Source organism: Aspergillus alliaceus (genome assembly GCF_009176365.1).
Source record: "Aspergillus alliaceus strain CBS 536.65 unplaced genomic scaffold BDW43scaffold_61, whole genome shotgun sequence".
NCBI lineage: Eukaryota > Fungi > Ascomycota > Eurotiomycetes > Eurotiales > Aspergillaceae > Aspergillus > Aspergillus alliaceus.
This window is the reverse complement of record NW_022474744.1, coordinates 184,138-210,459: the sequence shown is the minus strand read 5'-3', so window position 1 is coordinate 210,459 and position 26,322 is coordinate 184,138. Positions and strand designations below refer to the sequence as shown.

At 48.5% G+C, this 26,322-nt stretch overlaps 8 protein-coding genes across 8 annotated transcripts; 2 read left to right on the top strand and 6 right to left on the bottom strand.

Annotated features, from left to right (window-relative positions):
• Positions 1 to 1,373: 1,373 nt before the first annotated feature.
• BDW43DRAFT_290404 (vWFA and PH domain-containing RING finger protein) lies at positions 1,374 to 6,121 on the bottom strand. Its single transcript, XM_032043505.1, has 6 exons — positions 5,741 to 6,121; positions 4,807 to 5,295; positions 4,069 to 4,750; positions 3,791 to 4,014; positions 3,032 to 3,734; positions 1,374 to 2,980 (listed from the first exon to the last, which is right to left on the bottom strand). The coding sequence occupies exons 1-6, from the start codon at positions 5,844 to 5,846 to the stop codon at positions 1,810 to 1,812; spliced, it is 3,375 nt and encodes a 1,124-aa protein (XP_031895594.1). The 5' UTR covers positions 5,847 to 6,121; the 3' UTR covers positions 1,374 to 1,809.
• A 6,398-nt stretch (positions 6,122 to 12,519) lies between these two features.
• Positions 12,520 to 13,316, bottom strand: BDW43DRAFT_211489 (uncharacterized protein). Its single transcript, XM_032039261.1, has one exon. The coding sequence runs from the start codon at positions 13,068 to 13,070 to the stop codon at positions 12,609 to 12,611; it is 462 nt and encodes a 153-aa protein (XP_031895593.1). The 5' UTR covers positions 13,071 to 13,316; the 3' UTR covers positions 12,520 to 12,608.
• On the top strand, positions 13,095 to 14,756 carry BDW43DRAFT_290389 (pyruvate dehydrogenase (acetyl-transferring) subunit E1 alpha). The gene is made up of 4 exons (XM_032043504.1): positions 13,095 to 13,276; positions 13,353 to 13,486; positions 13,559 to 14,013; positions 14,071 to 14,756. The coding sequence occupies exons 1-4, from the start codon at positions 13,154 to 13,156 to the stop codon at positions 14,574 to 14,576; spliced, it is 1,218 nt and encodes a 405-aa protein (XP_031895592.1). The 5' UTR covers positions 13,095 to 13,153; the 3' UTR covers positions 14,577 to 14,756.
• BDW43DRAFT_290386 (uncharacterized protein) lies at positions 14,614 to 16,781 on the bottom strand. Its single transcript, XM_032043503.1, has one exon. The coding sequence runs from the start codon at positions 16,527 to 16,529 to the stop codon at positions 14,907 to 14,909; it is 1,623 nt and encodes a 540-aa protein (XP_031895591.1). The 5' UTR covers positions 16,530 to 16,781; the 3' UTR covers positions 14,614 to 14,906.
• A 19-nt stretch (positions 16,782 to 16,800) lies between these two features.
• Positions 16,801 to 18,965, bottom strand: BDW43DRAFT_290384 (mitochondrial 37S ribosomal protein uS4m). The gene is made up of 3 exons (XM_032043502.1): positions 18,672 to 18,965; positions 18,165 to 18,590; positions 16,801 to 18,096 (listed from the first exon to the last, which is right to left on the bottom strand). Exons 1-3 carry the CDS (start codon positions 18,705 to 18,707, stop codon positions 17,191 to 17,193), a joined length of 1,368 nt encoding a protein of 455 aa, XP_031895590.1. The 5' UTR covers positions 18,708 to 18,965; the 3' UTR covers positions 16,801 to 17,190.
• Positions 18,966 to 19,286: 321 nt separating this feature from the next.
• On the bottom strand, positions 19,287 to 22,001 carry BDW43DRAFT_290382 (putative DNA repair protein Rad26). Its single transcript, XM_032043501.1, has 2 exons — positions 21,326 to 22,001; positions 19,287 to 21,267 (listed from the first exon to the last, which is right to left on the bottom strand). Exons 1-2 carry the CDS (start codon positions 21,785 to 21,787, stop codon positions 19,453 to 19,455), a joined length of 2,277 nt encoding a protein of 758 aa, XP_031895589.1. The 5' UTR covers positions 21,788 to 22,001; the 3' UTR covers positions 19,287 to 19,452.
• A 1-nt stretch (position 22,002) lies between these two features.
• On the top strand, positions 22,003 to 24,342 carry cds1 (phosphatidate cytidylyltransferase). Its single transcript, XM_032043500.1, has 4 exons — positions 22,003 to 22,506; positions 22,561 to 22,933; positions 22,999 to 23,792; positions 23,854 to 24,342. The coding sequence occupies exons 1-4, from the start codon at positions 22,357 to 22,359 to the stop codon at positions 23,890 to 23,892; spliced, it is 1,356 nt and encodes a 451-aa protein (XP_031895588.1). The 5' UTR covers positions 22,003 to 22,356; the 3' UTR covers positions 23,893 to 24,342.
• On the bottom strand, positions 24,328 to 26,313 carry BDW43DRAFT_290379 (putative cyclin). The gene is made up of 5 exons (XM_032043499.1): positions 26,034 to 26,313; positions 25,869 to 25,950; positions 25,692 to 25,820; positions 25,315 to 25,642; positions 24,328 to 25,261 (listed from the first exon to the last, which is right to left on the bottom strand). Exons 1-5 carry the CDS (start codon positions 26,258 to 26,260, stop codon positions 24,861 to 24,863), a joined length of 1,167 nt encoding a protein of 388 aa, XP_031895587.1. The 5' UTR covers positions 26,261 to 26,313; the 3' UTR covers positions 24,328 to 24,860.
• Positions 26,314 to 26,322: the final 9 nt, after the last annotated feature.

Below are 26,322 nucleotides of genomic sequence, written 5' to 3'. Positions count from 1 at the left end.
TTCTACCAATAATTTTGCATCATGCACCGTCTCAGAAGACAACCATGTTTTAGTTCGAGCGGCCAAAGGTGCTAATAAAAGTGCTCCGACCAATCGTGGCTGGGTTTGGGGGTGTTGGGGTTCACAGCGACTAAATCTAATAATAGCTCTCTCCGCGCTAAGGTTGCAGATCCGATGCTTCTATTTTCGGATCTCCAACATCACCTCTACTTTCTATGCATCTATCACGATATCTCCATGTATATATGACGCTGGGATTTTAGCAATTGCTCTCAATTTCGCTTGAGGGAATGTTAACATGTATAGGTCTATGCATTCCCCAGCGGAAACAACCTTCTTCCAGACCCCAACACCAGGTAGCAACCTACGAGAATCCAGAGCACTTGACCACGCATAACAATAGCATGCGCTCAACGAAACAATCCACAACGGCGTCAAGCTGATCAAGCCAATCAGAGAATCTAAGCTAAATTGGTCCATATCTGCATTTACAGGGTCAAATGCCCTTCCACCCCCTCCATCCTTAGTAGGAGCGCCAATCCAATTCGTCAGAAGGTTTCCTAAAGAGGACATGCAAGAACGGATCCATCTCTCTATCAACCCTCGACTTTTTTTTCTATTTCTTATCTAGGGAATATCCTGCATTAGTAGCCAAACTGCACTAAGTTTTTGGTGTAGTCTCCTTTCTCATTGGATTAGATATACAGTCTTGCGCCGTGGGGTTGATTCTACTTCAGCACAAACCTTCGGTAAGTGCCTTTCATCCCGTCCTCTTTCACCTTACGTCCTTGGTTCCCCTCTTCCTTTCCTCAGCCGTTCGCCGGGATTGTTGTTGATCTATGATAATTTTAGAAGCATTTGTGTCTTTCGCAGCTACCACGGCGCTTCACTTGTTTCTCGGCTCGTCTTTTTTTGGCCCCCGGACCTTAATCACATCCCATCTCAAAGTATGGTCCTGTATTGCCGTATAATACGGTATCGTACAATACATCCACACTAGAAAGCTTCCTAGGAGCTTCTCCAACCCTCATCTGCTGCCACTTGTTAGATCGCCATTTCTAAATAAAGACCCTAACTATCGCTACACATTTATGTTCGGCGCCTCTTTCAGCTCGGTCACATCTGTTTCGGCCGGTAGGTCATTCGGCGGTTGTTTTTCCCTGGCGCATTTCTATACATAACAATTCCCCCCTTTTCGTTTCAATCACCGTTACAGATAGCAGATGATGCAATGGAATCATCACTTAGTCATGATCTAGTTGTGAAAGTCGAGATAGCACCCAGGCGGACTTGGTGGACAAAGAATTAGCGCCAGGCGCAGGTGTCAACGGAGTCCGTGATTGTAGCTTCGGTATGGCAATCAAACGTGAAAAGGCGATAAGGAAAAAATATCATTTCATGGCCAGAATTTGAGAGTTTATTTATCAAGTATACCGCAAAGAGCTTGAGACAAAGAATTACACAGTAGCGTCTAGAATTAGTTTAAACGAGCCCCATCTCACGACCGCCCAAACAAGAAACCAAGCAAAGAAGGCGTAAATCATCCAGATGCAACCAGATCCCTGTCCACCGTCCAATATTAACAATATAAGCTGATTTATACGCAGGTATCTAACCAGAAAGATCAGATAGAAATATTACAAAGAACCAAACCCGTGGTATCATGCTGCACAGTCATGGTGAACAAAGTGGTATCATAAACAATCAAGAGGGGGGGGAAGAATATTAGTAGCCACTCAACAAGGAAACAAGGGGAAATTAAACATGAATTGAATAATGAAAATAGGAATGGGAGTCATGTCGATGCATTTATTCTTCAGTCAATGCGTCATCGCCGGTCTCACGCCAATCTTTTGACCGTTCAGTCAGTCGTCGGACTCCGGTCACCCGCTGGGCCCAGTGCGCCTCAGAGGGCGACCGGAAGGTATACGCCCGCTGCGACGAGATCACGCCGATACCCTGTAGCACAGCCTTGCGTGAATCCCGGCCAAACACCGCAGGATGATTGATCCACTCCAGTGCCGCTTGTAAGTCACCATCTAGCGCCTGCATGGTCTGCATGTCAACCGCGGCAACTGGCGCAATCGTGGCCGTATCTGAAGCCATTGAGTGACTGTCGTTGTAGCTAGAAGACCTAGGAGAGGTAGACGCTGGCGTGTCACCTCTGCTGCCAGAATCACTGATACTTGAAGGCTTAACAGCGCCAGGTGGAAGTGGGGGAAGGCTTCCTTTACCGAGACCCTTAAGGATACTACGGGTCTCAACCAGTAAGTGCTGCGCACGATCATGGTGGCCACGCGATACCAGAGTTAAGGCTCTGGTTAACATATCGGACGTAAGGAGCTCCATGCGTCGCTGGACAATGGAGGGATGTGGAGGGATAGGGGGTGTCATTGGTCGACTAGAATGTTTAGACCTGGGGTTTGGTGGAAGCATAGTAATCGCCAAAAGCGATGGCCGCGGCGAATGCGTTAAATGGCCATCACGGAGAAGGTCTCCATAAGTAAGATCTGCTTGGATCAATGGGACCTCCTCAACGCTAAGTATTCGCTGTTCATCTCCATCAGACCCGCCACCGAGGGCTTCCAATCCAGAGACCAGACTCTCCCAAGGGTCTTGGGGCATATTTTCATGGGAAGAATTGTCGGGTTGAATAACAAGCTGAACCAAGATATCCCGCTTATCACCAAACCTTAGATCTCCGAGGGCCGCCTCCGCGTCGCGGCCAGTAGCCCTCTTGGTCGTATGAAGAGCTCCGCTAATTTTCACAAATTTCGCCGGGGAACCTTCTGGAAGACGGAGTTTCAATTTCACATTCTGGTGAGAAGTTGTTTGCAAAGCTCCCAAGCAGCCTGCAACACATTCACGGAGCATCATCCAGTCCTTAACATAAAGATACGATCCTTTTGTCCGAGTCGAGAGCTCAATTATGGTGTCCGGCTTATGGGTCAGTCCAAGGCCGAATGAATGAATACTAACCCTACGAGAAAGTTAGTTTAAGGCTATAAGAACAAAGATAAGGGGGACGGACTTGGCAGCTTCTGCTCGAGACACAACGAAATCCACGCTTTCTGGGTCAGAGGTAGACGAGTCACTGATCAATAGGATTGTGGAGATAGGGTTGGACAGCTTCCGTTGCATCAGTAGGTCCATGGCCACGTTAGCGCCTTCGACCACATCGGCACGAAGGCTCTTCTGGCCAACGGGGCGGATAGAATTCAAGATCTTGCCCCATCCTCCCCAAGACTTCGTTGTCATTCCTACCAGAGGAACCCCACCACCACTAGACCCAAATGTCACCAATCCCATACGGTCTCGCGGGCCAAGGTTCTGCACAAGGAACTTGAGAGCGTCGCGCAGGAGCGTAATTTTTAAACCCTGCATAGAGGACGACACTGGAATCACTGCTACAATATCAAGAGGGATGTGTAAAGATGGGCTAGGCGAACTCTCTAGAGCCACGTTCGTGTAGTCGGTGATAGCGGTATTATTCGACCGAGCCGCCCCGTATGAAGAGTTCAACGATGCCTGCCGCTTCACCTGGCTGTTCCGGAAGTCTTCCTCCTCTGCTCCTGAGTTGTCTAGGTCATAGTCGGCACCGCGGGGCAGAGAATCGAATTGGTGGAGATCGAGAAGAGCACGACGCCAGATTTCCAACTGATTCCGATTCTGGAAATTTAGATAAAAGCATGGAAGTTCGCTGACGGACAAACTCAGAGTAAGAACGGGCTCATCTATACCAATTGTCAATAGCGGTTCCTTGCCTAGTAAGATTAGGCTCATGGGTTACCTGGATCGGCGTCGATATGTTTGAGATGCTTTTTTATCAAAATCGAGCCTTTGAGTGTACACCTTGTGTGTCGAGACTTATCGTCATATTGCCGGTGATGGTCTTGCACCTTCTTCTCTTTAATGCAGATAAGCATTTCCGCGAACAGATAGCATTGCAGGTCTTGCCAGGACTCGCGATCTTTACCCACCCGCATTTGCCCATGCAAGCGAAGTTTTCCGAACCTGTAGCACAATTAGCCACGCTCTTTTAACATACAAAACCACAGGTTAGCATACCGTTGAAATTCAAGGCCATGCCAGTTGTCCACTTTCGTCCTCAGTTCCTCTGCGATCTCGTTCAAATTCTCCTGTGGTTCGTATGGAGATGGTCGCGACTCATGGGGGGCAGGAAATCTCATCATACTGTAAGGCTCATCCTGAGGTTGCGGCGTGCCAGACGACGTGTGGGGTAGATCACCGGTGTCCGGATGCCAGCCTTCCGGAACTTCGACTGTGATTAGACATGTCAAAGGCTGTTGTTGACGGGACCGGTTGAGGGTGGGAAATTCGCTCCGGATGGTCATAGTTGGGGCTGGGATAGGGTTCTTCGTGGAGCCCGCGCGAGGGCTCAATTCGGACTCCATGGCTTGGAGGTCATAGTCATGTCGTCTTCCGTTTGGATGCTGGGCGTCGTTGTAGTCGCCCGATGACCCAGCGGCGCTACCGTTCCGAGAATGTTGCTGGCGGGATCCAGATGTCAGACGCTCGATTCGTTCACGATGGTCACCCGTATCACGGCTATCCCGTCGGGCGTAGATATCGCGACTATCGCGGTTATACGGCCTGCTCCCTGCATCACTGGGTAGCCGGCCACGGCTCACGTTCGTGCTTTGATCCCACGGCGCAGTAGCCCCAGTCGTGCCACTCCGTTGCGTAGCGGCATCGCTGGTTACTGAGCGCACCATATTGCTAAGTTTCTCTACAAGTGAGTTAGCAACGACGCCCTCTATTTCGCTACCAAGTGTTACCACTTACCGAGGTCTAGCACATTCCCCCCACGGCTAGTATCCAACCCCAAGGGTGCGTCGCAGGTAGGACAATATTGACCCTCAAACTCCCGAATGAACTCGTAGAAACAGGCTTCATGCGCTACGTGCGTGCAAGAAAATTGTAGAACACGCTCGCCCCGCAGGGTATGTTCTAGCGGTTCTTCACAAACAGCGCACTCACTGCCCACAAAAGTCCTGTCCCTCCGGGACCGGGTGCGGTCAACATCCATTAAGCCTGCCATTGGCCTGCCAGATCCGGAATTGAATGACGCTTGGGACGATTGATTGACTGAATTCGACTGCCAGTCAGAACCTGGATGATCAGGGTACAGGGAACCACTAGTGACAATTGAAGATGCGCGAGGCCGGGAAGTGCCAGTGTGATTAGAGAACCTACTATCCGGTCGTTCTGAGCGAGCGAATGAGCGCAAGGACCGAAATGGCGAGCGAGTGGGGGACTCTGGCCGAGAAAGAACTGCAGGTAATGACGAATGCACTCGTCAGTGAACAGAGGGTATAATAAGCAACGGCCGAGAGGCAGGAGGGAAGAAAGAGGGCGAAAACGGACAGTGGAGGATCGACTACGAAAAGGAAGCAGTAATGAGGTCGTATTGCATAATAGTAGTGCAAGGATGTAGGTCTTTCCTTTGTCCCTTTCGTGTCACATATAGCGATGAGAATCGCCGGGGGTGGTTTAGGGTAAGAAGAGAGATAAGGAACGACGAAAGATGCAGGGCAGAGGGAAAGGAAACAGTCTTGTGATTAGGAGGTGAAGGTCCAGAATGATATAATGTTCTGATAATGAAAATTAAATCAAAAGGGAAAAAAAGTCAAAAGGAAAAATGAATAAAAATAAAAAATTATAATCAAATAAGGGACTAGAATCAAGAGCAAGCACTAGTATGAGACACTATACTTACACGGCGGAGACCTCTTCTTAGGACGACCAAAGAAGCCACGCTCGGAACTTGAATCGATACTCCCAGACTTAGAATCCGATCTGGAAGACGGTCGATGCTTCCACATGGGCTAGAAAAAGGATGCTCCTGACGGATCAGGAGGGAAAGCGATCAACTAAAAGAAGAGGGGAAAAAGAATGAAATCCTATATTAGGGGAAACCAAGTGGGGAGAGTATAGTGGGGGAGGGATTTAGGAAAAACTCCCGAGGATGAAGGAATTGAACCAGGGGGCCAGAAGTCAAAGAGAATGGTTTGATGTGCAGGGACACAAAACACAAAGGCAGAAAGTCAGTGTGAAGGAGAGAAAGGAGTGGAAGTTGGAGATATCGTGATGGTGGGAATAATTTTACGACGGCGTCACGGCCGGTCTTCAGGAGGCCGTTGATAGTTCGATGGGGCGGTTGAGCGATCATTCAATACTGTACGGTCACTGGTACTTCGCCGGTACTTTGATTGGAACGGGCGGTCCCTATTGGTACGACCCCCGGCTTGGGGTACCACCCAAGTACCCAAAAGGTATTATGAAGGTTATGGAGTACGGCTTTTTCCTGCAGGAATACCGTACATAGCGATACAACCAACAAAAAAAATTGAGAACACACACTCTCCGTCTGGAAAGTGGGGCGTGCAGCATCCGAGCCATGGTTTAAAAGGGCACCAAAAATGCTTCCAGTGGAGCATATCTCCAGGGACTGAAAGTTTGAGTGAATTCCCCCTGAAAAATGGGTTTTCGCTTTTGAGTTTTGTGAAGACAACTTGAGTCTCAAAGCAGTACAATGAAGGGCAAACCCATATACGAGAAAAGGTGATACAGATGAGGTCATCTTCAAGGAAATACAATCGAAGTCCCCCTATCGCGATCGCATATCACAAACATAAAACTTACCATGTAGACTGATCCAGCCTACTACTTCTCCTTACATTGTACATACTGTGTCACCCATTTGAGATTTCCAGCCAGTCAGGTTTGTACTGGCCAATATTTAATTCACTTCTACTGATCTATCCAATCTATCTATCAACCCCAGACCGCCATCGGAAAATTAAATCTTGGAATAATCCAGTCTTTCTTTTCTTTTGTTTTGTTTTTTTTTTTTTCTTTTTCTTTTTCTTTCTCTAATTTCCCTTTTCCTCCTAGAAAAAAATTGCAAATGAGCCTATTCAGCGAAGAACGCCACAATCGGACATTATACCTAACTGTAGGGTATTACCGTACTGTACGAGGTACATTACCATTAATGTATTTCCTATCAAGAATAGAAATCAATCGTATCACAAACCCAGAGCCTCCATAAGATAGTCTATAAAAGATCTACCGTTATACTTTCCCAATGTCAACCGTAGGGTTAGGGTTCCGACGGATTCCCGGCCATTTGTACTGCCATGAGTACAAAGAAACTGTCAGGGGATGGATATAATACAATGGCCTTATTATTCTCCATAGAGTGACCCTCCAAGCTTCCGATGGGCCAAGCCGGGGCCGTACGGTGTAAAGATCGACCTTAGGCTCAATTGAACTGACTGTTGATCCCCGAGCGTTTTCTGTCACCTGCTCCTCTACTGGGCATCAATATTGGATATTTCCCACGCTGGAAGAGAGATAAAGCTTGGTCGGGCCCCAATTCCAGGTGTCATGTTTAAGGGTCAGGTGTTCTTTCTGGTATGGGAGGCGAATATTTGAAGCGAGTGGTGGCGTACGTAAGTAGTGGTACTGCATAAGTTGTCAACGGCTGAGAGCTTCGGGATCTCCACCGGGAAAGTTTTGAATGGGCAACCTGGAACTTAGTCAGCCATATCCAGCAGAACGGAGATGAAGCTATTCCCATGTTAATAACGTATGGACCCTTCTGTTTTACATATTTATATCTTATATACTTCTTATTGAAGATACCTATACATGAGTTGTTGAAGTACTAAAACAATAGTGCTGCCCGATAAACATCAACAAGGTATATAACCCCCTAAACTACGGAAGGAAGATAACATGAATCTCCAAACCCCAAATGGCCGTGGAGGAGCCAATAACCATGGCGTCGGTTCAACTACAATGTCCCCCACCAGACCCACTCGGAATAGTGGCAGTACTTTTTCCTTAGTGGGTCCACTAATTCCTTATTCCGGTAGAGTAGAAAGTTAGAAACACTCATACTAACTCCATATGTGCTATGTAAGCCTTAGTAGTGCCTGCCGGAGAAAGTCCCGTATCAAGCCACCCTTAACTTTTCCTGTACAGCAACTGCAAAGTTCATGCAGCAATCCGGGTACAACAAAATGAAACTACCAAACGGTACTGAAACCCCCAGGATTCTTAACCTAGGGATTTATCTGAACTCACCAATTTATTAGATGGATCCTTTCGATTATTATCCATGGATGATCGACTCCGGTATCCGACGGTAGAACACCCCGTCCGGACCAGCAAACGTCAAAACTTTACGCCCTTCGGTTGGAAGATCGGATGCCCTAATTTCACCTGGTATGTAACAAGAAATGCTCTTATACATCGAATAAGATTTAGAGGTGTAACCGCGTGTCTTTATGGAAGGATCAATTTGAATCACAAATATTGATTTGTAAGGTTTTGAGCTGAAAGAATATATCACACTCCAAATGTCAGAAATCCCCCCTCCCCCACCCACACCTTATTGTTTTATCAGGATAACCTATTAGTTACTAGGCCTGACCTCCAAGAACACGGAACACATCCTACTGGACCCCGCATGAAACCCTGCATCTAAATTCAGAAGGCAGCATTCCGAGACGTCGACGCTCCCAAATAATTTCGTCGACTCAGATCGTCTTGGATGATGAAACAGTATTTCGGTTGCTTCAACGACACTCGCTCTTTCTCTCTCTCTCCTCTTATCTAGTGACCATAGTGCTAGTATGCAATGCATATGCTTAGCGTGTTAGTTTGTCCTGCTGATTCAGCCCAATGAGTTCTAACTATTGATTATCAGTATGACACTTTGATGGGTCAGAAAGCTGGGTCATACGCGCGAGCACTGACAAAACGAGTGCCCAATTTTAGTAAATTGCTGAATTGACCAAGTCATGCATGAGATTCCACCCGACAATCCTCCCGTCCACTCAGTAACCATGCGAACCGCACGGTGCAACTTCTGTCCAGAGAGGTCGGTTCCGACTCCTGGATGCAATAAGGATCAGCTCAAATCTCCACTGTTTTACGTGATCAGCTCGGTTAGGTCTCGCACTATTGCCAGAATATATGCTCCTGATGTCTAAACTCTGAAGCTCGATCGTCTTAACACTCTCCATTATAACCCTTTCCCAGAGTCAGGTCTAGGTAGCTCTTTCATAACCGAGCAGGCTAGTGTCGGTTCTCAGTGCAGAATGATCCACCGATGAAAATTCATGCGCCAAATGGGCATCCTAACAGTTCAACTAAGATTGTGACAATCGTTGGGGTTCCTTAAGGCGCCGTCTGTTGAGCTATCGATGACATGGTTGGCAGCGGAATAAGGCGACATTCTTGCCGTTCGAGACAGATGAAACAATAGTGAAACTCCTAGCAACGTCATTGTCTATTATTTGCACTGGCCCGTATATCGCAGGATCCGGGATTAGATTATCGTCTAGATAATCACAAGTGATGGTAGTAAGGCAGCTATCTATTTTAATAACCGTATTTTAGTCAAGTGGCTGGGGGGGCTTTTATATCGGGGTATGTTGGGAGTATATAGGACCTACTATACCTTCAGACCACCGTTGTTGGAGCGGAGTAGCACATTGGTACATTCAGTGGTTAAGACTCCGAGTTCATCCCACCAATAATAGCTTTACTTCTTTGCGACATAATGTGCGACACAGACCTTCTTGCGGTATTTCTCTTTCCGTTTCGAGCATTTTGCCGCAGACAATAAGCATGCGTTGTCTACAGCTAGTGAATTATAGCAAAGAATGCAAACCAAGGCAGCAGGACTTGCCACTGTATATGTTATATGCAAGGTGCATGCAATCCAGCCGCACCGCCGATCTATCGTAAATAAATCAAATTTCCCGGAGTTGAACGAATCTGACAGTCCACATTTCGGCTCCCATATATTGAATATGGGGTAATCCAATGGCTAACATAAATGACCTGTGTGCCTGGATAACGGCAACAGGGACTAATATCAACTTTATTTTACCGCAAGGAAATTAGTAGAGACTTAGTTTATGTGGGATTGGAATGAGTGATGTCACAGTAGACTTGTGGTGTATATAATATGTGTAACCCTTGGCAGGTACCCCACATTGTATCTATAAAGGTATACAACATCTAGATACCGTATATACATTTATACATACATCATACATACATACATACACATATTGATGGGGCTGTATCAGGGGTGGTTATACATACTAGAACACTGGTCTAGGTAGCCATTGACCACGTTGACCTTCCCCTAGCTTTCCGGACTTCTCCGGAATTCATTTGGGTTTAATTTCCACTACGTCCTGCTAGTAGATAGTTCTAAAAATGGCCCTCGCAGAGATCGATGCAAGTTGACGACGGAAAAGGAAAGAGTCTCAAGCTCCCACCAAGCAAAGTAAATCCAACTCACACATCATCAGCATCAGATTTTGCATCATCAAACTTCCCAATGACAAATTTTATTCTCATGGGGTTTCACCTTCAATTCCACAATACCAATACAACCCCGTACGGATACAATAATATCATGCCGTCTCTGTTAATCAATGTGCAATAAACTAGGAAAACTTTATCAAATCCCCACTTGCCATTGAGTTCGTTCTACGGAGGATTTGTAGCGGTCAGGGACCAGGCAAAGGAGGATTCGGGGCTTTTTCTGGAAATTTCTGGGCTTCCCCTTTGTGGATTCTTGACGGGGACTGAGAATCATCCGTGGTTCATCCCAGCTGAGGGACGAGATAGTCTCGGTTGTGTTACACGATGCAATTGGTCCGTTTCAGGTCAGGAACCGCGCTGTTGGCGGTTACAGACTTTTTGGGTTTGCCAGATTTAATAACCCAACAGAAAGGTATGTACCAAGTAGTACTACCTACTAGTAGTAGTAACCTGCATGGGATAGATCTGTACTATCTGTATGTATGTATCCGATTACAATGCTATAGTTATATCCATATAATCTATATATATATTTCTTCTATACGGAAACCGAGGAACTTCATTTTATAACAAATTTCAAAATATCACATGAGGGTACCAGAATTCCAACTTTTCCACTTACTAGTTAGGACACCATTTCTCCTTGCAACATTCCTAAACAAGATATACCCACTGGACGGACTAACCACTACTCTTGCCACGTTGAGGAGCCTCCCCGTCACATCTTGGCTGAACTACGGAGACCGATCCTCTACAACGTTAACACACTACTATACCGAAAGTGGACAAGTGAATACAAACATCTATTAGGTTCATCGACCCAGAATATCCTTTGGGAAAAGATTTGTCACAACTACTACCTAACTATGTATCCAATTCTACCCAAATTTCCAACCCGCCCGGACCACGATCTTCACAGTTCAATGGTTCATGCTAAAATAGAAATAAAAATAACTGATCATGAAACCCAGGTGATCGATTCAATGTAACATACGCTAGGCTTCCCTTGAAACAGGATACTGAAATGTTTAATTCGATTCGAGAGAGAGGTTAAAAGAAATAAAAATAAATAAATAAAAAGAAAAAGAAAACGTTCGTGGAGAGGGATAAATATGTTTTGCGGTGTTTTTATGTGAAACAGGCTGGCTGAAAGTATGCAATAGTTCTGTCGGAGTTGTTGATGTTCGCTCAAATCTCACATTTTAGACCCTAATTAGGCCCACGATCGGAGATCCGATCCTCCCGTTCATGACCTTCCAGTTGGGGTTGGCATATCCTAGGCGATTTGATGGAGAGTCGCTTAGTTAACCATTAGGGGAGAATGACCCACATCAACCTATGCAATACTATTAACAATGCATTGTTTGGCCTATTTACAACGTTGTCCACCTCCAAGACTGTCTATTGATACCGATGTTGGCTGTCAAATTTGTAATGTACTTCAGCCGTGGTCGAGATGAGTTAATCCTACTGGTGGCTGTCTGAAAGAAGGACCACGTACTAATAATTATTTCAGGTCCTTCTTAACACGAGCATTCAAATGCCCATCGGTTCTAGCATGCGCTTATCGACAAGGATTACTCGGGATAGACGCCTTTCGCAGCTGATGATGAGATAGGCAGATCTTCCACAAATTGGGAAAACGTGCATTGTGGTACGGGTAAAGTGAGATATATTGACCACGGCATATGTCTACTCCGTATAGGCACGGCAAAATTGAGTCGAAGTGGAGATCATGCCGCCCGTTCGGGTATGATAGAGGGTGCTGGCAAGCCCGAAGTTTATATTGAAGCCATGACTCGTTCCCGTCACCTCCCCAGGAATGGGGGCTAGTTATGAGGTTCTAGAGGCCAAAAGCGAATTGCGTTGACAGGATTCACTATCCGTGTATCGGCATCTGGAATCTTGGAGGGTGTGCCCGCGTATATCATCCAGACCCATTGTTCGAACCTTGATCCCATAAATATTCGTGTTGACCACTACCAATATCTCAATTACTACGGTGTCAGCGAAAAAAGGAACAAAACACAGTCGGTATGAGCCTCGTCTCATTTGCGCGAGCACTATCCAAACATCACGTTGTGAAACGACACAATCCTGCGCAATCGTCTCTCTTTGAAGGATGCCTTCTGTCTCAGTCAAGAAGACGCTCCGAAAGTCCGCTAATGCATAATTATATTCATTCGCTGCTGGCACCACTCAATTAGAGTCCCAGCAATGCTTGTCTCAGGTCAACATGGAAGGTATTGAGACATCGTAGTCAGATATTTGACTGTCCAGCGAAGTTGAGAGGACATTGGATTCCGAGGAGAAGTCAGGTGATTTATAAAAGGATGGGGCGTACGCCGGGTCATCCTTTTGGCAGGTATGCAGGACCGGTGGCATCCGCCGGGACAGTCGGGTGAGCATCTACGGTCTATTACCGTGTCGGAGGTGTTATGTGTACCTCTGTGTATATCCAAGACAGCCACGGCTGTGGTATATGGAGTAAGTAAGGAAGAAGAAAACAATAAGATACTACTCCGTAGGTGGTAATTTTTGTATCTTGACTCCGGTTGTACTCCGGGCAAGAAGGAAAGAAGGGATGTTTGAGTGGTTTGCAGCGTGTACACCGGCAGTTCCGAATGGAAGGTCAGCTTAGATAAGCCATTACCCAAAGACGTTAGCCGCAGGGGAAAGTTTGTTCCCAACATCTCCGTTGTTGAAAGATAACAGAATCTCCCTGATCTTCTTCCAGCTCCCTTCTCTATCAATTGGACCTCCTGCCTTGCCCAGAATGTTGTTCCGAACTGCGTGGGCCCGTCAAGCCGCGTCTCTAAGGCGTCAAACCTTTGCTCCCCTTGCCCGTCGCTCCGTCACCACCGACGCCGCCTCGTCGCATGCTGAAAATGTTCCACAGGTTTGTTGAGCCCTTCGGGAAAGTCTCTGATATGCTTATGGCTCCCCGATACTGACGCAATTCGCGCTTTCTATAGGAGGATGATAAGTCTTTCACCGTCCAGCTCTCCGACGAGAGCTTCGAGACCTATGAGATCGACCCTCCTCCCTACACCATGGAGGTCACCAAGAAGGAGCTGAAGCAGATGTACTATGATATGGTTTCGACCAGGTATGCATGACTGCGGAATCTTCCGTGCTGTAGCGAGCAAGGATCTAACATCCCGTTCCCGTGTTACTCCAGGCGTATGGAGATGGCCGCCGATCGTCTCTACAAGGAAAAGAAGATCAGAGGTTTCTGCCACTTGTCAACCGGTCAGGAAGCTGTTGCTACTGGTATCGAGCACGCCATCACCCGTGACGACAAGATCATCACAGCCTACCGTTGCCACGGTTTTGCTTACATGCGGGGTGCTACCATCCGGTCCATCATCGGAGAACTGCTTGGTCGCCGTGAGGGTATCGCCTACGGAAAGGGCGGTTCCATGCACATGTTCGCTCCTAACTTCTACGGTGGTAACGGTATTGTCGGTGCTCAGGTCCCTGTTGGTGCTGGTCTCGCTTTTGCCCAGCAGTACAATGAGGAGCCCACTACTAGCATTGTCCTCTACGGTGATGGCGCTTCCAACCAGGGTCAGGTCTTCGAGGCCTTCAACATGGCTAAGCTCTGGAACCTTCCCGTTCTGTTCGGCTGTGAGAGTAAGTTATTCCTTGGTCTAGAGAATGAAATTGAAATGGTTCTGACATGTCACGTAGACAACAAGTACGGTATGGGTACTTCCGCCGCTCGTTCCTCCGCCTTGACCGAGTATTACAAGCGTGGTCAGTACATCCCTGGTATCAAGGTCAACGGCATGGACGTCCTTGCCACCAAGGCTGCCGTTAAGTACGCCAAGGACTACGCTGTCTCTGGTAACGGACCCCTCGTGATGGAGTATGTCACCTATCGTTATGGAGGTCACTCCATGTCGGACCCCGGTACCACCTACCGTAGCCGTGAGGAGATCCAGCGCATGCGCAGCACCCACGACCCCATTGCCGGCCTCAAGCAGAAGATCCTTGACTGGAAGGTCATGACCGAGGATGAGCTCAAGGCTCTGGACAAGACCGCTCGTGCCTTCGTTGACGAGGAGGTTGCCATTGCCGAGAACATGGCCGTTCCTGACAGCAACTCCCGTATCCTCTTCGAGGACATCTACGTCCGTGGCAGTGAGCCCCGCTGGATGAGGGGCCGTACCGTCGATGAGACCTTCTACTACTAGAGATGACGGGGATGGCGTCCCACCGAGGGAGAGGAGTATGACTGAAGAAGTATAAAAAAATTTAAATTGGCAGGCTCCTATGCAGCATTACCATGCACGTTTACTATGTAATTTAGCCGGGGATTTATATTTATTTTTGCATTATTCTCCTATAGCGCTAGGAATATACTATTGGAGATTGTTCGAGAGTCCATGGTAAATTTATTGTATATAAGCGTTTATGCATGAAGTAATTCAGGAGAGCAATAGTACTCGAACAAAGAATATGCTGTTTCGCCAATGGGTATCATAGCAACAAGATCAAGCATCAAATGGAAAAGCAAAGAGAAATCAAGCAGGCTCCTGTCTCAGCATCTCAAGAATCATATCCTGCGTCCTTTGCACCGAGTCCAACTTCTCTTCTAACGTCGCCCGGTCCTTTTCCAGCTCTGACCTCAGTTCGTCACGCAACTCCCGTCGAAGTTCCTCCTTGAGCCGCTTGATGACTGTTGCGGACAAGGCTTTCTCTATTGTTTCGCTTTCGTTGGAGGCCACTTCTTCCAGGCGAGGCTGGTTAGGAGGTGGTGCATGATGCCGGGAGTCTGGGTTCGAGGATAATGATGCGATTAAGGGCAACGGTCGAGGTTCTGAACTCACAGAGTCGAGATGTTTGTTCAGCTTCCCTAGCGTTTCAAGGACGGCGCTCATCATGCCATTGTCCCCAGCGGACGGTGCAGTGGACGGCGCATTTGCATGCTGGGAGGACCATCCAGGTGAACTGGAAGGTTGATTTGCAAACATGTTTTCAAATCCGGGGGGTAGTCGGACTGGATTCGGCGTAGCAGGGGCGACAGCTGGAGGATGCGAAGGAGGCAGCTGGTTTTGGCTTTGGCTTCCACGAACCGTGTCCACTGCCGGGCTAGACGTTTGTCTCCAACCATTCGAGCTCGGCGTATCCCACACCGGTTCCCACGACCTCTCCTTCCTCTTGCGAGTCCGGCGCGAGTCGCGTTTCTCAATTCGTCTTGCCTCTGCCTCCTCCCAGCGCTGCCATGTCGGAATCCAGGCGTCAACAGCTGCACGCCATCGCGGGTTCGATAAATCGTCATTCCCCGAGCCACCCTTCTCGCGCTGCTCCTCGAGAAACTTCATCCGCTGCTTTGTCACCAGCTCAACCTTCCGCCGCACTGAGTGCCACGAATACGGATGTCCCTGGTCGCGCGTAAACTCCGCTGTCACTGTCATCCACCACTTGCACAGATTACTACGCTGGCCAAACTCCTCCGCATGCCGATTACAAATATTAAACAACGACACTTCCTCCAGCGTCGTCAAACGCTTACCATGCTTTCGAGGCGTATCACCCGCTATCCCACTACTCTCCATATCCTCGTCACCCAACACCCGATCCAACAGACTAATCCTCCCTGCGGGGCCCATCGCACCTCCTCCAGCCGTCGCTCCAGCGGCCCCCTCCTCCCCACCCCTCCCAGAATCCCGAACCTCCCGGAGCATATCCCCATGCGTCGGCGCATAATCCGAATCCCCCAGCGCATCCGCCCCATCTCGCCCACCACTCACAGCATCCGATTGATCACTATCCGAGCTCTCGATCGACTCGGCCGGAACCCGCGACTCAACCACAACAGATACCCCCGGCGTATGTTGCGGCGTGTTATTCCTCGGCCCTGCACCGGCAACGGTCGTCCCGCCGGCCGTACCACCAACAGGACCAGTAGCCCCTCCTCCCGGTGGGGCCGCGGTCGTCGCATCTATCCTCAGGTTCGACGAGAGGGTCGGCAACGCACCGGGGTGCGCATTATGTGAGCGCGATAGCATAGTCGTCGGCCATCGTAGCTGGGACATGGGATATGAGGGATGAGGTGAAGGATTGGGTGATTCAAGTCTGCGGCCCGGCGTTGACGTTGCTGCGTTTGCCGCCGGATGATGGTTCGGACCATGCCAGGAATACATTGGTCTCTATGGATTTTTCTGGAGGGGGATTAGAGGAGATCAGGATGTTGGGGTTGGGTTTTATGAGTGATCTCCTTTCCCCCGATTTGTGTCGTCGGAGTTGGTTCTATGTAACTCGGTGGAATGTAAAAATGAGGTGCTGGTTTGCAATTTTACGGGCTGTTTAGGGTGTTAAGTGGGTGAGTGTCGGTTGGTATTGTATTTTTCACCTGTTGTGTAACGTGATTTTGTGTATCTTTACATACTCTTATTCATTCCCACACAATAAATATGTATATATATCTCTCGGTACTTTATCTCTTTCTGTCTCTTGGTTTTGTATTGCCGGACAAGAGTATCTCGGAATTCTATTGGACAAACAACTCTTTTACCTTAGGATTAAATAGGGTTGAATTGGAGATTGCGAGTGTATTTATATTCACTCCAATGTACAAAAACGTGTGCTATCGACCCAACACCAAACATGACTTTTGTCCTCCCTCAGGGAACACAAGGCAGATAGACAGGATCATCTATGAGAACGGACGTATGCCAAAACAACAAGAACAGACCAGATACCCAGTAATACATGACTGTGGAACATGCCCGCAGAACATAAGAAGAAGAGGATGATGAAACTTAAGGAGAAAATACAATGATTATTACATGGTCGTTGCTTTGTCTACCGCCGTCTCAGGTACCAGGCGAAAGCGGCTGTACCGACTTGTTCACTGAACGGCGTCGGCACCTCCGAGTAGCCAGGACGAGCCACCGGATGCCGCAGGTATACTGCTGCGCAGATGTTGTGATTGACCTCAAGGTATCGGGGGACAAAAGCAAAGGCACTCATGTAGTCGCGGGGCCTCCAGGGGGTGGCATAGGGTTTTGTGCTGTCAATGGGGTTGTCACGCATCTGGATAAGAGCCCGCTTAAGCACATCAAGCTCGGCATCTGTGAGTTCGGAGGTGTCAACTTCTTGCTCCGGGTTCTCGGCCGCCTGTCGGAAAGCCTCAGTCAACGCCTCTCCGGGCTGGGACTCACTGGCGGTGGCGGACGAGGAGGTCGATTCGGAAACGTCCTTAGTCTCGTCGGAGGACTGATCGCGCTTAGACCGCTTAGTGCCTTGCTTCTCTGCCCGCTTCGCCTTGAGGAGGGTAACGAGTTCAGAGAATTGCGATTCCAGGTTGTCGGTAAGAACGGTGCTTGAATCGGAGCGAGAGAGGACACGCTTGACGGCCTTCTGGAATCCACGCAGCTCCTGCTTGCGCTTCGCGGGGAGCACATCCTTGCTGCCGGCCATGATGTTCTTGGCCTGGGCCAGTAGGACCTTCAGTGTCTCCCGTGGGTCTTCATTCTCTCTGTCTTTGCCTTGTTCTTCCGACTCGGGACCCTTCTCTCCGGACTCTTCTGCGGCACCCTCTTCCTTAGACTCCACTTCAGCTTCTTGGGATTCGGCTATCTTTTTTCGCGCAATACGTCCCTCTCGACGTTCGTGTTTATCCTTAGGAGCACCGGTAGCATACATCACACGTTCGGGGTCGACCTGGAAAAGATCGCCAGGGTTGAGTAGGTAACCGGGATACCTCATCTTAGAGACAAACTGTCAATTCACCAAACACCTCGCCATTCGAAATCAAATAGAGAGCAAAAGCATACCTGCTTGCCATTAACTGTCACCGCACCGTGAACAACAAACTGCCGAGCTTGTCTGGCACTGCTAGCAAACAGAGCCCGAAAGATAGCAACATCCAACCGACGCTCCAAAGGAGCAAATGTCATCTGTGTAAAGGGAGTCAATCGATCCTTGGCACTTTCCTCGGTCTCCAGACCTGCTCCACGACCAGCGGACATCCCGGAACCGTCATCCTGGGCGAGCTTGAGTGGGTTCATGGGCACGACGCTGCGAATGCGACGGGAGAACATCCGGGCCCATTGGCTCTCGCGGACCTGTTCGCCATGGTATGATCGAGCCATAGATTTAGCGGCCCATTTCTGTTGGAAAAAGGTTTTGCTGCCGGTTGGGGGGTTACGGAGGCGCTGCAGGTTAAAGAGGTTATATTTGCTCCATGATTGTCGGAGTTTCTGAACAGTTTTCGTATTAGCTGTTGCAAGGAGGAAGAGGAGGATATGGAAGCTGTAAAATCCACAGAGGGGAAAGCTTACAGGTTTGCTCAATGGCGTAGTAGCTCTGTTCCTCATGATGGCGAATCGGTCGAGCGTGGCCAGAATACAATGTCCTGTTGTTCATTCGGTCATCTTGCGGCCAAAACTTCGCATGTTGCACGTGATGTCTTGCACATGACCTTCCAAGTCGACACAGTATGCCTTATTTCTCAGGTATTAAGGAACAGCAGCATCTGCTGTCTGTATTGTCTATTATTGGTTGTGAATGTCTCGCTTGACACTAGCGCCAATTACATGGCCCCACCAATTCCTATAAGTACCCTGGAACCCCGACATCCTTTTAGACTCTTTTCTTCTTTTTTTCTTCATACTTACCTTGTTTGGGTGGCTGCGATCAAGAAGGCGGTCCACCACGAATTGGTCCCTGCATTGCACAGCGCGGCGGAACAATTCGTCCAACGGCCTTCGGGTCATTGGCAGGCGTATTCTTTGGCTCCTTTCCACCTGGTGGAATCATTCTCTTTTCATCATTTCTTCGCCATGCGCGGGGGTATGGAGAAGGGGACTTGCAATTCGTTCCTTAGTAGCGTTTCTTGTAGCAAATTTCTATTGTCTTTTCTACGTGTCATCATCCGTATGTAACCTGTACTATTTTATGTATCCTAGCGTCAATCTTTCATTTTATAGCGCAGAGCTTAAAACGCATTTCAATTATCTATTAATACACCGTCATTCGTTATGTGCATAGCCGGTCTTACTGAAACTGGCCATACTTGCCACACTATCATCCATCCTTAGTACATCTTCTACACCCTTCCTTCTACTCCTGTTGCTTCGAACTTGAGAATGCTTCCAGTAAAGCCTCAGCTTCCTGAGGATTAACTGCGTCGTCCAAGATTTCGTGAGCCATCTCTACTGTTTCATCCTCGATGCCGGCTTCTAGAATCAATCCTTCACTGAAAGCTAGCCGCGTCAATACCACAAGAAACTTTTGCTTTCCGCCTGCGACTCGGCAGAGTTTTGACTGTAGGTCTGCCTGCTCTGGATGCCGACGCATCACCCCGTAGATCAGGCGCATCAACCCATTAACTAACGATGCATGCAACTCTTTTTCCGGCGGGGATGCATAAAGCGCATCTAGTTCATCGTGCATGGCTCTAATCAGCCGTGCCAGCACCGTAGAGTGAGTTGCAATGACCATGCTACCATGCGTACTAGCGGGGGCCGCTTGATTGAAAGCCACCGACATCAAAAGAGACAACGCTTCCAGCCGCATCTCGCAAATTTCCGAAGGCATATGAGGGGGTTGGCCCTCGTCTACCTGTGGTATTTCGCTCAGCAGATTCGCCACGCGATCAACGATGTAGTTTTCGTTCGCGACCTGGTCTTGCTCCGTGTCCTGAAGAGAGCCAAATGACTCGATGCGGATACTAGTCGATAGTAGATTCAAGGTCAATATAATGTCGCTTATGGCCTGTGAGCAATTCAGCATCATTAGAACAAAGTCATAGCGCACATATCGCCAGAATTTTTCCAACACGCGGTCAACATGCAAAAATGAGCAGGCCATTTGGTATAATAGGCCAAGAGCCTCAGTTGAGTCTACTAGAAGTTGCAGCTCAGATAAAGGTGTCTGTTTGACCTGTCCAAAGTTCTGCCGCGAAACGGGGGAGTGTTTAAACCGAGGAATACCATTGATCTCTGCTGACTCTTGTAGCACCGGTACTAGGGATTCGATCAATTCAGGGGCAGATGATGGTGCATCTAAAGCGAGAGTATGGCGTAGAATCCCCATGAACATCGGGATCGGCTCAAAGAACTTTTCGTGCAAAGCACGAGACCACAATGAAATTATAGCTCGGGCGTATTCTAGGAGATAATTACCGAAATCAAGGCTTGCCGTTTCCTCCAAGAGAATTGCGGACAGTGTCTGCTGAGGCTCTGATGGAAATGCCAACCTCGCCATGACCTCGAGGTCACTCTGTTCGTTTGGGAAGGTTCGGTGATTCAATAGACGCTTTATAAATTGCGAGGTTTGTTTGTCAATCTGTGCGGGTCGGTTTGGCACGACTTCATCCGAGGCATCGCCTGACATATCTCCGACAGGAACTTCAACAGACATCGGCCCTAGCTCCGGCTGCGGACCTAACTGCAACGGTATCGCACTATCATCACTCAACTTCCTCTTCCGTTTACCACCCACCGTTGGGGTCATCCGCTTGAACCGCGTGGATTTGCTGGGAGAAACAGCAAGAATCTCATCATCATCGAATCCATCGCGAAAAGGTAGGGCCTTATGTTTCTTCGGCGTACCAGGGGTCTTCTCCTCCGCCCGGCCTTTCACCTTCAAATTGTTGATTCGCATGGTCTCTTCGGCAAGGTCTTGCTTAAGGAACGCGTTCTCCGTGGCCAACATCTTGCCTTCAGCGCGCGCAGCCTCTACCTCCTCCTTATGCCTAGCTACCTCCTCAGCCATCGCCTTCCGCAGGGCGGCAACTTGACGTTCATAATTCTCGGCAAGTTTCGCCTGGTTTGACCGGATGATAGCAATTTCTCCCGCTTTGGTTTCCGCTATGGATTTGGCCGCAGCTAGCTCCTCCGTCATTTGCCTATACCGTTCATTCTCCACTGCCAGCTGTTGTCAAGAGTTAGCTCTGTAGAAATCCAAAATGGAAAACCCCCTCTCGCATTACCTTTTCGCTAATCACATCATAAGCTGTTTGGTCGCCTGAGAGGTATGAAGTTTCTCCTTCAACCTCCATGGGCTCAGGATAAGCTTCTCCAATATGCCCATCTGAACCGGGCTGCTTGATAAATCCAGCTGGTTGACCCAGCCCATATATCGGTTCGACTTCATCTTGCAAAACTACCGCATCCAATTCCCCTACATCCAAAGCGCCGTAGTCGTTGGTCAATCCCGTATGTAGATGCGCAGGCGGGTTTAACGAAGGATTGGAGAGGAACGATCGTTCGGAAGCTCTTGTCTGTGGATTGTGACTAGCCAAAGCTCGAGAGGGCTGGGGCTGGTGTTGGGGCTGCGCAGAACTCCGAGTTTGGTTTGCTAAGACCGCGTTCTGTTCCAGCTGGAATAGTGTGCCCGGTGGCAGATTGTCGAAGCCATCGTCGGAGAAGATTTCATCGTCGTTTTCTTCCATACCCTAAGACGCACGATCGCCATGAATGAGAGAATAAAAAAGCGAGCGGGCCGTAAGAATGAGAGAATGACTATGGTAGGAATATTGAATTGGTGTGGTGTTGGAAAGGAAGGAAAGCGAAATACTAATGCTTGATGTAGTAGTGGCCGGCAAAAGTCACCTGCGGCCACGGGACCTCATTATCATTATCATCTTCCTCTCCTTCTACTCTTTCTCTGCCGCGTCCCTCGAGAATCTCAGTACCAGACGCAGTCAATGGACGCTTGACCGAGAATTACTCGTTGAGTCTTCCATTAGTGTTTGTCCGTGCTTCCGCCGACCGTAATCTGGTCACTATTTCACATGAAATTTTAATCTACTGACGACGATCACTTGTGGCTTACTCTCCTCTCTTCCTTTTTTCTCGCTCCCTTTCTCTCCTTGCCCTCCCCTGTCGTATCTATCCTTGTCGGCTCCGTCCCGAACCCCAGTTTCCCTAAGGATTTTCTTCTAAACTTTCCCCCTCTTTCCCCACGCATACAGCTTGGGGTCGCGCGTCATCCTCCTTTCTCCCCTCGGTCCGTAACACCATGTCCAAATCACGTCGGAACGTCAGGTTTCCGCACCGGGCATCGGAAACTCGCCGGCTAAGTATTTCAGACGCCAGTGATGCCGCCTCTGAACCCGGTAGTCCGTCGAAGAATGGCAGCGTGTCTAAGCCCGAGACAATTGTCGAGGAGGTGAGCGGCCCGAGTCGTTCAATGTTGCTAGAGACTGACAGACGACACCGCCAGAAACCCGAACAGCCGCAGCTGTCCGACTACGAGAAAAAGAAGCAGACATTCATTACTCGCACAATATGGACCTTTGTGATGATCTTTGGATTTTTCATTGCTATGTTTTCTGGCCACATCTACATTATCGGCCTCGTCACCGCCATTCAAATCATCTCGTTCAAGGAAGTCATCGCTATTGCCAACGTGCCGAGCAAAGAAAAGAATCTCCGTTTCACTAAATCGCTGAACTGGTATTTCCTGGCTACGACCATGTACTTCTTGTACGGAGAAAGCGTCATCTATTACTTCAAGCACGTCTTGTTAGTTGACAAGGTGCTACTGCCTCTCGCAACTCACCACCGCTTTATCAGTTTTACACTCTATGTCATGGGTGAGCTACCTTCTTCCTTGAGTGAGATTAAAAAAATCGTTTCTGTTCCTAATACGAGAATATAGGATTCGTCTTCTTTGTCGCATCTTTGCAGAAAGGGCATTACCGGTTCCAATTCACACAGTTCGCCTGGACTCACATGGCACTGTATTTGATCGTCGTACAAGCGCACTTTGTCATGAACAACATTCTGGAGGGCATGATCTGGTTTTTCCTTCCCGCATCTTTGGTTATCACAAACGATATTTTCGCATACGTGTGCGGAATCACATTTGGCCGCACCCAGTTGATTCAGCTGTCCCCTAAGAAGACAGTTGAAGGGTTCCTCGGTGCTTGGATTTGCACCATAATCTTCGGCTATTTCATGACCAATATCCTAATGCGCTACAAGTACTTCATCTGCCCAGTAAATGATCTAGGATCCAACGTGCTGACCGGGTTGGAATGTACCCCGAACCCGGCCTTTGTACCCCAGCCGTACCAGGTCCCAGAATGGACCGGATTGGACAAGACGTTCTACATCGAGCCTATACAGTTCCATATCCTGATCTTCGCCACCTTTGCCTCTCTAATTGCGCCGTTTGGCGGCTTCTTCGCCTCTGGACTTAAGCGTACCTTCAAAATCAAGGATTTCGGCGAGTCGATCCCGGGCCATGGTGGCATCACCGATCGGATGGACTGCCAGTTCATCATGGGGTTCTTTTCCTACATGTATTACCATAGCTTCATCGCAGTGTATAAAGCTACTGTTGGGGATGTTATTGAGACCGCCATCAATGGCCTCACGGTCGAGGAGCAACTGGAGGTAGTCCGAGGACTTGGCAAGTATTTGTACAATCAGGGCACGGTTTCCGAGACGGTCAGTACCTTCCTTAACATCCTCTATCCATATCCTACCTTATATGACTAACGAAATGTAGATTCTGGAATGCTTGAACAGTGAGCTGACACGCCGATGAAGAGCGTTCGATAATGACCCATGCCATTTCTTTTCTACCTCTCAGTGACGAAAATTCGACCGCTCCCGACTTGCTCAAAGTTCATCGGAAGGGGGAAAAAGTAGCGACTCTTATTTTACATTACCATTTTAATTGGCCGTTATCCACCATCGCTAGAGCCTTTTTACGAGCTTCAGACGAACCTCATCTCCGCAAGGTGGCTACTGAACGTGCCTGTCTTACGTTTGTTCTGTCTTTTTGCCTTCGCATTGGGTCATGATTGTATAATGTCAGGGAAATACGGTCGGAAAGTTTAGGTTCATGTCTGCGTACACGTCCGAAAGGGAACATTGTACTCTTTCTTCATATCTTCGATATGTTTAGCCGCCGTTGTCAGATGGTGAGAGACTGGCGTCTAGTTGGACTGTAAATTCCTCCATATATAGGAATATAGGTTGATGAGTTACTGAATTGCGTACATCTGTAGTATCTCTGAGTGTGTTGACTAGCTCAATACCTGATAGTTATCCAGCACTCTATACATGTGCCTCGATATATATGCTATCCTGAATAGTGCTTTCCATTTCGCAGTGGGGAACAGTGGGTAGGTACCTCCACAAGAGTTTCAATGAATACCGCGCCCGTCATGAAATCGTTGGTTAATACCGTCGTCGTATCAATCGCTTCGTCTTATACTATCTTGTCTTTTTCTTTTTCTGGCATCCAGGGCGGCCAGGATGAATTGCGTCTTTTATTCTCGGAAAAGCCTCAGGCACGGTACCATTGATTGATGCCATTCTTCCGACCTCCAAATTCAGGTTGAAATCAGTGTACTTCTGTGGGGTGGATAGCACCTGCTGCGATCCATCGCAGAAGTGGCGGGAGGGCCGACGAGATCAGACGTGCAATCTGCTGGCTGATTTGCACCCGGTAGTTGCAGTATGGTAGCCGTACGGGGTAATGGGGATGCGATGCGGGAAGCCGATAGATCATTCCTTTACTTCATACTCCTCCAGTTCGACTTTGAAATACTCGGAAACACGAGCCTTCTCTGTATCTGCACACTCTGTGTCAAGCATGAAACGTACGGCCCCATCCCGGCCCTTTTCACCAACTTTTGGTCTCTCCCCATTGGCGGCAACAGGCGTTAGCGGATGCAGCCTGGCACCTGCCTTCTCTAGGACAAGCTCCTTGCCGCTCTTTGAACCATTGGTAGCTTTGGGATCTCTTGACTCGTCGATCCAGTGCGTGTAGCGAGGGAATCCTTGTGATTCTGCCTCTTTGTTCAGTGGGATACGGACCGTGAGGAATTGATCCCCCGGGAAATGAGGGCCGACTGAGGTGGAGCTACGACTGTGGGTATACAGCTCCAGTAAGTCGAAGAGGGTTTCTGATATTATAAGTGTGTGCTTTAGTATAAGGAGTTTCCCGAGGGATACTTACCCATTACTTCCTCCCGACTCGTTTTCCACTTCTCGTAGTCTACTCCTAACTCGACAGCCTCGATGCGCTGGTCTAACAGACGACCTGCCAGCTCCAGACAGGCGAAAGACATGGTCGATGCGGTTTGCTTGATTGGAGCAAAAGTGCGGTAAAGGTCCTGAGATATTCGATACGCTACATTGGATACGTGAGACTGCGATGTAAGGCCATAATGCCTGGCGAGCTTGATCAAGGTCTTCTGTGGATGACGTGTCCGAAAATCAAATCCCGACGCCTCGAGCATGAGTCTTTCCAATCCAATGATGCCTCTGGCATGAACCTCGAAGACCTTTTCCACGTTAGCGTGGGGCCAAAAGTGAGTCAGACTTAGTACTTACAGGGTTATCGGGAGAGATATGCTCGGACGGTGGTAATTTGAGGTTGTATGCTGCACAAACGATCTCCCGGGACTTCTTCAAGGTATCCTCAATCTTACAGGCTGTAAACAATGCAGCCGCAGCGGCATCCTAGACAGTCAGGTTTATCTACATATGGCAGATGAGGGCGGTAGTTACCATATAATTATACTCGCTGTCAGGATGAACGAGTCGAAACTTGTGATAGTACACCACAGCCGTGTTGAAAGTACGGATAGGTCTAATCTGTTAGCACATTCTCTTATTCCTTGAGGTATATTGCTTTCTCATTTAGAAACGAATGAGACGCGACTGAATACATACAAATATAACACCCGGCGAACGTTATCAATCCATGTGACACCCTGCAGGCGTAGCGCTTCCTCGCGCAGGGTATTGACACCCATGGCTTTGATACATTGTTGGATAGTCTGCTCGAATATATACGGCTTGGCTACCTGAATAAAGGAAGGATGAATTGGAGGCGGCTCCAGAGTTGGAATCTCCGATATGGTCGGGTTGTCCGAGCCATTCTTCTTCTCCGGCACCATGCTTGTATCTGGTCCAAGCAATCTCCAAATAGCCGGATGAGGATGATGATAACGATGATGTT

Bases quoted from the DNA above. Each gene is read 5' to 3' on its own strand.
- BDW43DRAFT_290404 (XM_032043505.1), bottom strand. From the start codon at position 5,846: ATGTGGAAGCATCGACCGTCTTCCAGATCGGATTCTAAGTCTGGGAGT. The intron at 5,296-5,740 runs GTAAGTATAGTG...CATTACCTGCAG, and splicing joins TAAGAAGAGGTCTCCGCCGT to TTCTTTCTCGGCCAGAGTCC. The intron at 2,981-3,031 runs GTCCGTCCCCCT...ACTTTCTCGTAG, and splicing joins TCTCGAGCAGAAGCTGCCAA to GGTTAGTATTCATTCATTCG.
- BDW43DRAFT_211489 (XM_032039261.1), bottom strand. From the start codon at position 13,070: ATGTTGGGAACAAACTTTCCCCTGCGGCTAACGTCTTTGGGTAATGGC.
- BDW43DRAFT_290389 (XM_032043504.1), top strand. From the start codon at position 13,154: ATGTTGTTCCGAACTGCGTGGGCCCGTCAAGCCGCGTCTCTAAGGCGT. The intron at 13,487-13,558 runs GTATGCATGACT...GTGTTACTCCAG, and splicing joins TATGATATGGTTTCGACCAG to GCGTATGGAGATGGCCGCCG. The intron at 14,014-14,070 runs GTAAGTTATTCC...CATGTCACGTAG, and splicing joins CGTTCTGTTCGGCTGTGAGA to ACAACAAGTACGGTATGGGT.
- BDW43DRAFT_290386 (XM_032043503.1), bottom strand. From the start codon at position 16,529: ATGTATTCCTGGCATGGTCCGAACCATCATCCGGCGGCAAACGCAGCA.
- BDW43DRAFT_290384 (XM_032043502.1), bottom strand. From the start codon at position 18,707: ATGAGGAACAGAGCTACTACGCCATTGAGCAAACCT. The intron at 18,591-18,671 runs GTAAGCTTTCCC...AAAACTGTTCAG, and splicing joins CTACGCCATTGAGCAAACCT to AAACTCCGACAATCATGGAG. The intron at 18,097-18,164 runs GTATGCTTTTGC...TTTGTCTCTAAG, and splicing joins TGACAGTTAATGGCAAGCAG to ATGAGGTATCCCGGTTACCT.
- BDW43DRAFT_290382 (XM_032043501.1), bottom strand. From the start codon at position 21,787: ATGGAAGAAAACGACGATGAAATCTTCTCCGACGATGGCTTCGACAAT. The intron at 21,268-21,325 runs GTAATGCGAGAG...TCTTGACAACAG, and splicing joins ATGATGTGATTAGCGAAAAG to CTGGCAGTGGAGAATGAACG.
- cds1 (XM_032043500.1), top strand. From the start codon at position 22,357: ATGTCCAAATCACGTCGGAACGTCAGGTTTCCGCACCGGGCATCGGAA. The intron at 22,507-22,560 runs GTGAGCGGCCCG...CGACACCGCCAG, and splicing joins CCGAGACAATTGTCGAGGAG to AAACCCGAACAGCCGCAGCT. The intron at 23,793-23,853 runs GTCAGTACCTTC...AACGAAATGTAG, and splicing joins AGGGCACGGTTTCCGAGACG to ATTCTGGAATGCTTGAACAG.
- BDW43DRAFT_290379 (XM_032043499.1), bottom strand. From the start codon at position 26,260: ATGGTGCCGGAGAAGAAGAATGGCTCGGACAACCCGACCATATCGGAG. The intron at 25,951-26,033 runs GTATGTATTCAG...CTAACAGATTAG, and splicing joins GTTCGCCGGGTGTTATATTT to ACCTATCCGTACTTTCAACA. The intron at 25,821-25,868 runs GTAACTACCGCC...CTGACTGTCTAG, and splicing joins ACAGCGAGTATAATTATATG to GATGCCGCTGCGGCTGCATT.